This window comes from Sander lucioperca, chromosome 14 (assembly GCF_008315115.2).
Source record: "Sander lucioperca isolate FBNREF2018 chromosome 14, SLUC_FBN_1.2, whole genome shotgun sequence".
Taxonomy (NCBI): Eukaryota; Metazoa; Chordata; class Actinopteri; order Perciformes; family Percidae; genus Sander; species Sander lucioperca.
In genome coordinates, this window is record NC_050186.1 from 26,102,884 (window position 1) to 26,114,966 (window position 12,083).

A 12,083-nucleotide genomic window follows, 5' to 3' on the forward strand; every position below is an offset into this window, starting at 1 on the left:
GAAAACTACTTTTGAATGTGTTTCACGAGTTGTCCAGTAGAGGTCTCTGTCATCATACCTGATGCGGAGCCGTAGATTAGAGATATTAGAGATATATACGGCTCTGACCTAATGTTGTCTGTTTCTTGCACCGTGCACATGAGGGTCGTGATGCTGACATAATAAAGAAGCAACGGCCTGATCAGACAACTCTAAACGTCTCTCCTTTAAATTCATCCTGTTTCCATTTGAATTATTCCCCTCATTTTCAGAGCAAATTTAGATTGTCTTCATATATGTCAGGACAGCTCATTAGCTCATTATATATTCCCAAATTCAGTAACACTTTACTTGAAGGTAGCTACATAAGAGTGTCGTGACACTGTCATGAACACATGACACTATCATGACACATGAACCCTAACCGTAACCATAACTCTAACCATAACCCTAACCATAACTTGTCATGACAAAAACCAAAAGACACTTACTAAAAGAAGCATTATGTCATAAACATTTATGACTTGTTTATAATGTTTATGACATGTTCATGACAGTGTCATGTCACTCTTATGTAGCTACCTTCATGTAAAGTGTAACCCCAAATTCTTTGTCACATTATATTTGTTTTATGTAATTGTACAGCCAAAACTAGAGCTGCAACGATTAATCGATTAGTTGTCAACTCTTAAATTAATCGCCAACTATTTTGATAATCGATAGTCGGTTTGAGTAATTTTTTTAAGACAAAAGTAAAAATTCTTTGATTCCAGCTTCTTAAATGTGAATATGTTCTAGTTTCTTCTCTCCTCTGTGACAGGAAACTGAATATCTTTGAGTTGTGGACAAAACAAGACATTTGAGGATGTCATCATTAGGCTTTTTGGGAAGCACTGAGCCACATTTTTCACCATTTTCTTACATTTTATAGACCAAACAACTAATCGAGAAAAAAAATCACACAGTTTGTTGCAGCCCTAGCCAAAACCACAGTTCAAAAACCACACAACACATGCTCTTCATATTTAGTCTAACGTCAATCACCTTACACCAGCTTTAAGAAGGGAAAAAAGAGCTGTTTCATGTGTATTTTCTACGATTGTCCAACACAACGTGGGAAAGTGGAACCGTGGCTGAACTCTGAGGCTCAATGAAAAGGGCTTGGTGGACACATAAAGACCTTTAAAGTACCACAGAACGCGACTCAACTCAAAAGCCCCTGTTACTCAGCCTCAGCTTAAAGGGGAACACCAGCCGAATTAACAATTCCAACATGTTATTGCAACGGCCTAGGAAAATTCCGGGCAACATTTGTGAACATGATCTACTCTCTCTCAAAGCCAGAAACCAGAGAAGTAAGTCTCACACTTGACGTGATGTCATCAAGGGACTGATTTTGTTTTGAGCTTTATTCTATTGTAGTGTTATCAGCTCTGAAACAGAAAATGGACCCATATACCCAGAACATTCCCCCGGGTGCTCTCAGTGTCATCTAGAACAGCTTTACCAATTCATCGTCTATGGAGCGCTTCCAGACTTTACACTTTGAATTTGAGAGTTGTTAATGTTTACTTGTATTTTGGGGACTGTCTTAGACCATAGGAATGGAATAATGCGTAAGAATGTTGAAAATGGGATAGTTCCCCTATACAATAACAGCTATACAAGACAGCTGTTAATTATGGGATGGTCTGCTCTTTGTAAACTGATTAGAAATAAAATAATACATTCAGAAAGTCCTATCTTATCTCCGTTCCCTTCTTCCAAGATCTCGCCTACATTTCTCCCATCAAACTATTTAGGAGCAGACATGTATAAAGTGACCCATACTTGAGTAAAAGTACAAGTGCTCTATCAAAAAAGTGACTTGAGTAGAAGTTGAAGTGCTCTTTAAGCACCACACTTAAGTGGATGTACTAAAGTATTCAACATTTTTTGTACTTAAGTATTGCAAGTAGTTTATTTTAAAATGTACTACTCAAGTACTGAAAGTAAAGTACAAGCATTGTGTTGTGTACTTATTAAAGAAAGCAGTCAAAAGTTTGAATATCATATTGTTTATATTATTTCAAATGTTTAGCCTAAAGTAGGCCGGCACAATATTGGGAAAAAATGACTGAAATATGAAATATATATTGTGATATGAAAAAAGATGACTAATAACAAATAATAAATCATTCTCAACTACTGGGGTGATTTTGTAAGGGAGTGCATCTACATAGAAAATAAAAATAACAACTGTGTGTCCAAGAACAATTAAATCAGTGGAAATTATGTTATTTCAGACACAGGCTGCTGTTAGATTAGTGTTAGGTTTCCAGCGTCGCGGCTCCAAACCTTAATGTTAGTTGGGACAGACGCCTTGTTTCTTTAGGCTAACTATATTAGCTTTAGCCTGGCTGGTAGCAGCTTTCTGTGGTGAAAAATGGCCGGGAGATGTCGTGATTACTTTGCATTGATCAGGTGATTTAGGTCGTCTTTCCCGTCGGACTAACGTTACATCACACCTGTCTGACCACCTGTCTTAAAGGGGAAGGGTCGGCCGGTAACAATCATGTAAAAGGAGAACGGTGAAAGTTTACTGTTCTATCAAGCAGCAAAGAAGTTGTAGCGTCAACATCGCAACGTCCTGCGATGTGACTATCGTGCATGTGCACATGACGATGTAACAAAATATTGTGCAGCCCTACTAACGAGTAACGATGCAAGCACATAAAAAATGTATTGGAGTACAAGTATTAAACTCATCGAAAATATGTACCGAAGTAAAAGTGGAAGTAGGAGAAAAAAAATAATACTCCAGTGGAGTACAGATACAGCCTTTTAGTACTTAAGTACAGTAGTGGAGTAGTTCTACTTCGTTACTATACGTCTCTGTTTAGGAGTGGTGTCATTTCCACCAAAATTAAGTTTCCACTACCTCGCTAACTGCTTAGTCGCATGTCGATTTGTTATGTATAAGCTCCTAGGTTTTGTTTATATGCTCGACCCGAGGCAAAAACTCTATTTTTGAAGTGGATTTGTAAAAGTGCCTTGTTTGTTTGTTTGTATAGCTGTATTCTGAATAAAGAAAGGAAAAAAAATAATAATTTTTTAGTCACTCAACATTGACACATGGTAAGTGCGGCAATGCAGAGTGAAAAGTAGATCTTCACATCATCCCTCAAAGAACTGGAGTGACGTATTCGCATGTACATACAAAAGACATAAAAGTACACTATATGATGCAGTTTTGCTGCAGTCTCTCTTTTAAATGCAGTAATAGCTGTTGATCCTGCTCTGAATATTTGGTTCTTGTTTATCTATTCCCACCAGTCCTCCTTTTAATATTCTTGCTACTGCTTTTGATTTAATTTCCTCATTATTCATTTTGTTTTTCTTGATCTTGTGTGTCCTAGAAAATCTTTCTGCTAACTCTGATTTTACATAAATGACACATAAATACAGCTAATAACATGATTTGTATTTATATCCATCCAAAGATGAAAGCAGGTGGGGATGTCCAAAATGGAAAGGGTTCATCCTCTGAGGAGCATGAATATCTGCCGGATTTTTCACAGCAATAGCTGTTGAGATGTCTAGACCAACGCGTTGGTCAAAAGACAGGCATTTTAATGCTGCTATAGGAGTTTAAACTGGACATCTAACCTGCACGTTCACCACAAAAACATCCAAATTAACCGCGTTACTCCTCACCGTTACTGTTGGTCGTGTGCGTGGGCGAGCTGGTGAAACTGGGTCGGGGGATGTGGATGCGTCCCACCATGCTCGGCTGTTCGTCCGGCAGCTTTTCGTCTAGTTTCTCGTCGTCGTCCTCGTCCCCGCTGTCCCACGCGCTGCTCTCTGATGGATACTCGTACGTACTGTGGAGACTCGACTCGTTGAATGAGATCTTAAGCTGCAAAAGACACACAGAGACAGAACAATGACAATAAGCAATTATCTATTATACTAAACATGATATTGAACTGCTTTGATTTGGATTTTTTTTTTGATTGATTTTTTTTTTTTTTAACACAGAGAAACAACAACTAAAAAACAAATCATACCAATGGGTAAATAACAATTTTTTTCTCCTTATATTGTTGACACATGGTGACACAGATTTCCCCTGCCTCCTTGGTTTTTTTCACTTCACTGGCAACATGAGAAAGAAAATAACACCAGCCAAACTAAATTTGGGCCGGTGCCTGTTCATGATTTGGAGCGAATATTTGATTTTTTCTTTTAAATGTAGCTGGCTGGAAAAAAAAGGAAAGGAGACAATAAGGTACGCTCATTTTCTGATAGGAACTACTGCTTTCACTACATTTATCATATTAAATGATTGTGCCCCTCCAGTAAATCCCACAATGCCCTCTCATCTTCATGTTTTGGTATTTAGGGGCATTATAATGAAAACCAAAAAATCCATCTTGAAATGCTTTAATAAAATGCATCATAATTGATAAAAAAAAAAAAAAAATGAATGGAAAAAGTAGAGGCCAAACTTTACAGGCCTCAGCCAAGATTTAAAAGTATCCGATGTCTTCACATTCCAACATAATACTGACATCACTCCTCTGCATTTTACGAGCACAGTAAACATTAACAGGTTATTACAGTACTTCCTTATTGCTCTGTAATTAAACCATCTATACTGTAGGTTATTGCGTGTCTCAGCCCTTTGCTCACACTGCAGTAATGCCAGTTTAGCTCAACACCAAACAACTACCTCATCACTTATTCAAAGAGCTTTTAATTGAGGTTCTTTGAGAACCAGCTGCAGTTTATTCAGGCGAGTCTGTGACTGCATGTACTGTACTTGACGTGTCCTCTAAGTGGGACAGGTGGCAGCTTTGCAGGAGCCCAGGGCCTGTGATTGATCGTCTCAGAGCGTTCGCTGTAAGACATGTCTGTTTGGCAACGCTTCAGTGGTCTGCAGACATGGATCCGTGGGGTAAGACGGGCCCTCGCACATTGCTGCAACGTGTAATCCAACATGAATGGCAACTCTGCCACCAGAGACTTCAGTGGTTTTAGCTGTCAGTGGGCACACTGACAGCTATGTCAGTTGCCAGTTATAATTGTCATTTATTCTCAAAGGAGACATCTCGCCCCTTTAGAAGAAAAATGTTCTCTGAGAAGTTCCTGCTGCAATAACATTCACAGAATATCATTTAAGCTACTGTTGTAACATTCTAAGGGAATTCAATTCTGTTTTGAAATTTTGTAGTTTTTTCCAAAATCTGATGATACCTTCTTGATTATTGTTTACATATTATATGTGTTTCTTCTTTTCTTCTGTTTATTGTCAATTTAAATTGTTGTTAACTTTTCTCATGCATCTTATGTAAAGAAAGAAATTCCTTCATTCCTTTATTTTATATGATTTCATTTTGTAGTGCAGTCTTCACTTCTCCTTTGGCACTCACAAATCTCATACATACAGTTTTAAAATGACCGTAAAACCATGTATTCTGGCCACACGTAGGCATTGCAAACTCAAAATGGTATTAGTTTCCTGGGTTGCCATGGAGATGAGATGACAGCCGATACACACGTATATAACAGCATGTTTGTCCATGTCCTCCCCGAGGCCAACAGCTGACTGCTCTTAACGTATTGTACCTGACTCCATCTACTCTACAGTCCGTGATCCAAATCTGCCCTAATCTCCGTCACAAGGCCACAAGCCAGCAACACCACCTCTGACTCAAGACCGGTCAGGGTTCAAACTACACCACCATTTTAAAATGTCATGCTTGATCCATATCCTTATAATTATATATATATATATATATATATATATATATATATATATATATATATATAAATAAAACTTCTTCATGGTCTACAGTATCTCTGTGAGTATGGTGAGGTATGTGATGGTAGAGAAATAGTTTTTTGCAACATAATATGAGTCAGTAAGTCGGCATGTCAAAAAGATGTGCGTACACATGGAAGCATCATTTTTCTTACTCAATACTTCTTACTTCTAGTAACCTGGGAATTAAACACATTTGACACATCATAGTCCTTCTGAAGTCCTCTAGTAGAACAAAGCACAGATACTGTACTGTTCAAGCCTCATCATCTGGGATAGTTATTGACACAATACATATATACTATAACAAAACAGCAATGTTCTGGTATTTAAGTGTATTTAAAAGTTTTACAAGTCTTACTCATTCAACTGAAAATCAACTGAATGTAGGTGGACTGTTCAATTGTATGACACCAAACATTATTAATTAGCAAAATACTTTGCATTTCCATTTATTAAAAAAAAAACATATAAAGTGCAAAGTAGTATTTTGACCATATTTAACTTTTAAAGCATCTAAACAGGTTCTGATCTGATATGATACTGTTGACCACAATATACACTATTAATAGACTAGACGGCTGATCTCTCTAATATAGTCCTGAATTGGTTGAAGTCCTACCTTCAAGACAGTGACTATTTGTATCAATTGGTAGCTGTACATCAGAGCATTTCACGTGTGGAGTTCCGCAAGGATTGATTCTCAGACATGTGTTATTTGATCTTTACACGTTCTCATTAGCTCAAAACTTTTCAAAAGGTTTCACATCACATGTATTGCAGATGACACGCAAATATATAAAGCTGAGTCCCAAAACGAATACAATACAGTCCAGACCAAAAAGGTTAAGCATATAACTCCAGTTCTCAGATTACATTGGCTACCAAATTCTCACAAGATCAACTTCAAAATTCTATTGCTTGTCCATAAATCACTGAACGGTTTAGGTCCAAGAAAATGATCAGATCTTCTTACCCAGTAGAACCTCGCAGACCTCTCTCGTTCTGCCTGCTGCCATCCTGCAGACGGTATGGCAGCATCCGGTCCCGCACCACAAGGCTCAAGCTCAGGCCCATAACCATTAGACTGTTGAACTCTTGAGCTCCTGAGCTTATGACTTTGACTCTGTCACTTTACCTTTATACTTTGACTTTTACTCACTGTTTTTACAACGGTTTACTTCTCATTATGCATATTCATTTCTTCTTATACATATTTAATGAGCATTATTGGAGGGAGCCTGAGATCCAAGATGTTCATCGCCAATGACTGCATCGCTTATGACTGCTTATGACAATAAATAACTTGGAACTTGAGGAGGCGGTGTGGAGTAGGACGAGGGTTCAGAGAACAGACTGTGAACCCTGTGAACTAAACAAGGAGCCTTTAAAAGTGTGACCTTTCAACCTATTACTCACTATTGTTAGCTAATCAGTATGGTTTAGTCTGATTTCTAGGTTTTAATCTATAACATCACAATGTTCAGCTACATAATTTGTTTTACATTTCTGCCTCAAGTTTCTAAAGGTTTTAAGGTGAGGTATTTCAAAGAATTACCATCAACCTCTTCTGCTAGTTGTAAAATTAAGAAGGCAGAAATATCAAAAGTTCAGGGATAAAGGCCTGTTCTTTAAGAAGATAAGAAGTGAATATAAATGCGATGGTTCAAGACCAGAGGGAAACGGAAAGTTCCCTCCATTCACTGTTATTAGAAAATATTCAAGGTATAAGTAACACCGCTAATCTTTCAATACTGACAAAACTAGAAGCAATAACAATGGTTTCATCTTGATAGATCTACCTTTTCCTCCTGACAGCCAGTCTAGGTTTCTACATTTAGTATTCAGCCATAGTAACAGTACAATCCACAAAACAAATTAAATCCTGTGTATAGATACAGGCTCTGACTCTATGATACCATCTTTACAAGGGCCCTCAGTCCCAGGCGTCGCCTATTTTTAGCCCCGAAACCTTTTTTTAGTTTCAGTGTTCATGTGTACACCATTAAAAGCATTTTCTTGCTAAACTGGCATCCTGTCTTAGAGGAAGTCTCTGGATGCCAAAAGCAAGTCTATCAATAAACCAGGCTAGCCGCTGGGCTCGCTTCCTCTTTCACTGTCTTTCACTTTTCTTTTCGTCTGGTTTACAAGCACTTTGCTCACATGAGACTCTTGTTAGATGAGGCTCTTGTGCAATGCCTCAGTCAATGATGTGTCCTTTCTCTGACTTTACTTTTTAGCTGCTTAGCTGCAGCATTAATGCAACTTAGAGGAAAAGATAGGCAACACAAATTTGGGGGTAACAGAACTGCAATCTTTATATATCCCAGCCTGCTGCTGCTCATGAGCTTCAGTTGTGGGTCTTTTTACATCTCTGGGATAAAAGCCTGCATCATGGAGGCAGAAGTGATTTGTCTTCTGTCCTCAGGCTGTGGGACAGGCCAACCGGGGGCCGCCTCAGCCCTGCTGTCCTTCTCATTCACCACAGGGCACTCAGACAGGACGCTGCGCCAATGACAGGCCACCAACAACTGACCTATTCAGGTTTTTTTCCTGCATGAGGGTTAGGGTTAGCCTGCTGCCCCGCGGTGCAGCGAGGTGAATCTCTGCTCCTGGCCTGAAGAGGAGCTGCTGGGCGTGGAGGTCTTAGCCTCCCGCTGGAGCTCCGGCTGCAGGTCGAAGGTGGAAGCGAAGCCAGATCTGAGTCTGACAAAGTGGCATCAGTTTTAAATTGAGTTTTATAACCGGTTAACATTCCTTGTAGTCGCGTTAAGTAGTAGTCCATTTTCGTGGTTTGGTACAGTTGGTTTTCACACCTGATGCGAACCGTACCAGTATGAACTGTACTCGAGACCACCTTTTCGAGTGGACTTTGGCACAGATCGACCAACCGGGCCTGGGTACAGTAGGGCTTTGACTTTTGCCCAAAAATCATATTCGAAGTTTGTTTGTTTATGAATATTAATATTCAAATATATTCGGATATTTATTAATAATATTTTGACCATTAAATGCCTTCAGTAAGGCTTATATTGGTATCAAACTTCGTATATGTTCTGTCCACCAGAGGGCAGTGTATCAGTCAGTAGGCGTGCAATGATGAAAAACACACTGCCACCACTGTTTTTTTTTTTTTTTTTAAATTAAAAGTCAGACCCTGGATTAAACACAAACAATATGCTTTCAACAGGAAGGTCGGATATTTCACCGTAGCCTACGTAAGTGGTCTGATGTTTATACTTTTGCGCTGGTGTGTGCGTCGAGCCGCGTGTGTATGGGTGTGTGTGTGTGTGTCTGAGGAGTGTGTGTTGTGAGAGAGTGACGGTGATTACCGGTAGCTTCAGAGTGAGTAGCGACTCTATAGTCTTAGTGAGAGAAACAAAGTCTCTCCCCTGTTCTTCCTGACCACGGTGGGAAATCTGTAGCAGGAAAAGTTAACCCTCTCCTTGATTTCATGTAGTTTATGGAGAAAGAGAACCAGGAAATGAGTAGGGGTAAATGCGCTACCAAGCCACGGCCGAGCGACGTGCGTCGCCGCGATGTGTAGTTACATTTTGAAATGCGTGAAAAAGCCTCGGAATCTGAATTGAAAACAAGGTTTACAAGCAAACACATTTACAAAAAAAGAATGCCCATAACAGGTTCGAAATTCGAATATTAAGGGCTGCCTAATATTCGTTCGAATATCAATATTTTTTTTAATATTCGAATTATATTCGAATATCGAAGTTCGGTGTCAAAGCCCTAGGGTACAGTACTCAGTAGTGTTCAAACTAATCAAACAAACTGGACTTTGGGGTCAAGTGTACTCGGATCCGGACCCAGGTCCCTGATGTGAACCCCACTTACTGCTTTTTATATTTTGAATTGTCACCTGCCTCCTGGATTTTGTGTTTTCTGTCACATGAATAAAGACGTTTCCACCGAACATTTGTTGCATGAACATTTATCAGAATGCAGGAAATTAAGTGTTTGACACTTACATCAACCAAAAACCATAGTAATTATTCTGGATTTGTTTCATATTTATTAAATACTGACTGTGTATCGCAGTATGTGTGTGCACATGTGTGTAACGAGCTGATGCTTTGTGTCAGCTTGCGTTAAAATGAAATGATGGGAATTGTTTCTAGGGAATGCAACTTGATTTGAAAACAGCACAGAACAATCCTGTTCAGGAGATTCAGAGTTCACTAATGTGTTTATCACAATCAAAGTTACTTACTGGCCTGGACTAAAAAAAACTTTATATTGGTGTCTGGGTTAAAATTGTTTTTCGAATATAATTTCTATATTGTACATAATTCACGAGGTAAAAGTAAGGGAGAAATGAAGGAAATGGGAGGGCAAAACGAAAGAAAGAATGCTTTGTCTGAAAAAAAGAGAGGGTAGGGGTTTGAAGTTGAATTCAAAATGAAAAGAACTTGTTAGGACTGCGGTTGTCGGCAGAGTCGGGAGCTGCTGCAGCGGCTTCAACCCCACCAGATTGAGACATCAGATGGGGGGGGGACGAAGCTAAGCTGAGGAAATATTCATCCCACAAGATCCTTTCACCCGAGTGTCATCAGCTCGGTTTTTGTTGCTTGCATGTTGTTTATGACGCACAAAGAGACATGGGGAAAACAGACAAAAGAAGAAGTGAGGGAGAGAGGAAGAAGAGAGTCGGCAGATGAGATTATGTCTTCATGAATGTGCCTCGGCCAATAGGCGAAATGGGAGCTGTGCCAGGATTTTTTTTTCCAGGCCACCCAGCATGGCGTGTCCTCGTTTGGTGAAAAGTGGATCCTCCTGAATGGAAAAAACACACACACACACACACACACACACGGAGAGCTCCCTGGCAGTGCTGACCGGGTTGGACTCCAGACTTACAGTAAAGATGCGACACAATAGCGAAGCTCTCGCTAACAACTGAGGGTGTAGCAGCATGTGAGCGTTTGTGTTTACATGATGTACGTCAGACTGACTTCAAAATGCATTTCTATGTTTATCTCAGCGGGGCCAGGTGGCTTAGGGCGTGGTGTGGACGGTCATGTTGGTATTGGGTGTGCATCTGCTCACATACTGTACAGTAAGTGTAAAAAAGCATCAGAAGCCTCTGGTGCATGCAAAAACCTAAATTATGTCCACATTTCTGACAAAGCACTGTGCCCGATATGGCAACGTTAAAGTCCTTTAAAAAGGTTTGTACCTGCTCAGAGGAGACTGACCAGGTACCTGATTAGAGCTAATCTCCAACCAGGTAGATAATATTAGCACAGCATCACAATGAACCGGCTAAGGAGTTTAGCTGCAGCTGCATTAGTGGGAGAGGGATAATAAAGCCTACACGGACTCAAACAAAGCATGCGGTGTACCTCTCCACTGTGCTGGTAAATTGGGATAACTAGCGTGAAGCACAGGGCCTCATTTGGGGAGACAAAGTGGTGGGTGCTTCATTAATGATCAGATGGAGAAGATATCCACGCACACATTTCAAAAGTCTGCTCTTTCGTTTATCCATTTTTTAGCGTGACCTACATTTAAGATTTTTTTTTTTTTTTTTTTTTTTTTTTACAAAAATACATGGAAAAGAATATTCAGACATGTTGGGTTTGCTTTCCTACTAAGATCTGTATCATTTCATCTCTGAATGTTCATATAGGCCCAAGATGTGTTTAGCCTAGCTTAGCATTAAAGGTACACTATGCGTTCCTGCATGACGTTACTTCTGTTGACGTTCCAAGTAAATTCAAAACAAAACACAGCAAGCTCGCCCCTCCCCCCATGTTTCGTAACTGTCATGACTAAACTGACTAACTGTCCCTTAAGGCCCGGACACACAGAGCCGATAATCGGCCGTTGGACAGTCTGGCGAGGTCGGTGACTCGAGTCTGTTCGGTGTGTTCCGTTCCGTCGTCCGTCCGAGGGGCCGTCGTCCTTCATTTTGGCCGATTTGACATGTATAATCGGCGTGGCGGGCACTGCCGGCAGTCGGACTCAAATGACCAATCTGATTGGTAGAGTGCTAACCCGGAAACGGGGAGCGGAATGAGCGTGACTAAAGTCTCTCAAAATCTGATGAAAATCTTTTAAACTGACCTTTGTTGATCTGAAATGAAGACAGATTCAGCAACTGCACGGCCTATTTCTCGCTTAAAGGGGTGATAGAATGCAAAACCGATTTTACCTTGTCATAGACAGTTCAGTGGGTAAATAAGACATACATAGAAGCTCAAAATCCCATTCATACCCCTATCCTCTGCAAATCTCACATTTTGAAACTGCCGCTGAAAACGGGCGAATCTCAACAAAGCCG

At 40.0% G+C, this 12,083-nt stretch overlaps 1 protein-coding gene across 1 annotated transcript in view; it reads right to left on the reverse strand.

Moving 5' to 3' along the window:
- Window positions 1-12,083, reverse strand: part of tprn (taperin) — a 42,918-nt gene that overhangs the window by 6,944 nt on the left and 23,891 nt on the right. Inside the window, exon 2 of the mRNA XM_031277413.2 lies at window positions 3,676-3,877. Coding sequence (XP_031133273.1) covers window positions 3,676-3,877 — 202 coding nt within the window. The remainder of the gene's footprint in view (window positions 1-3,675; window positions 3,878-12,083) is intronic.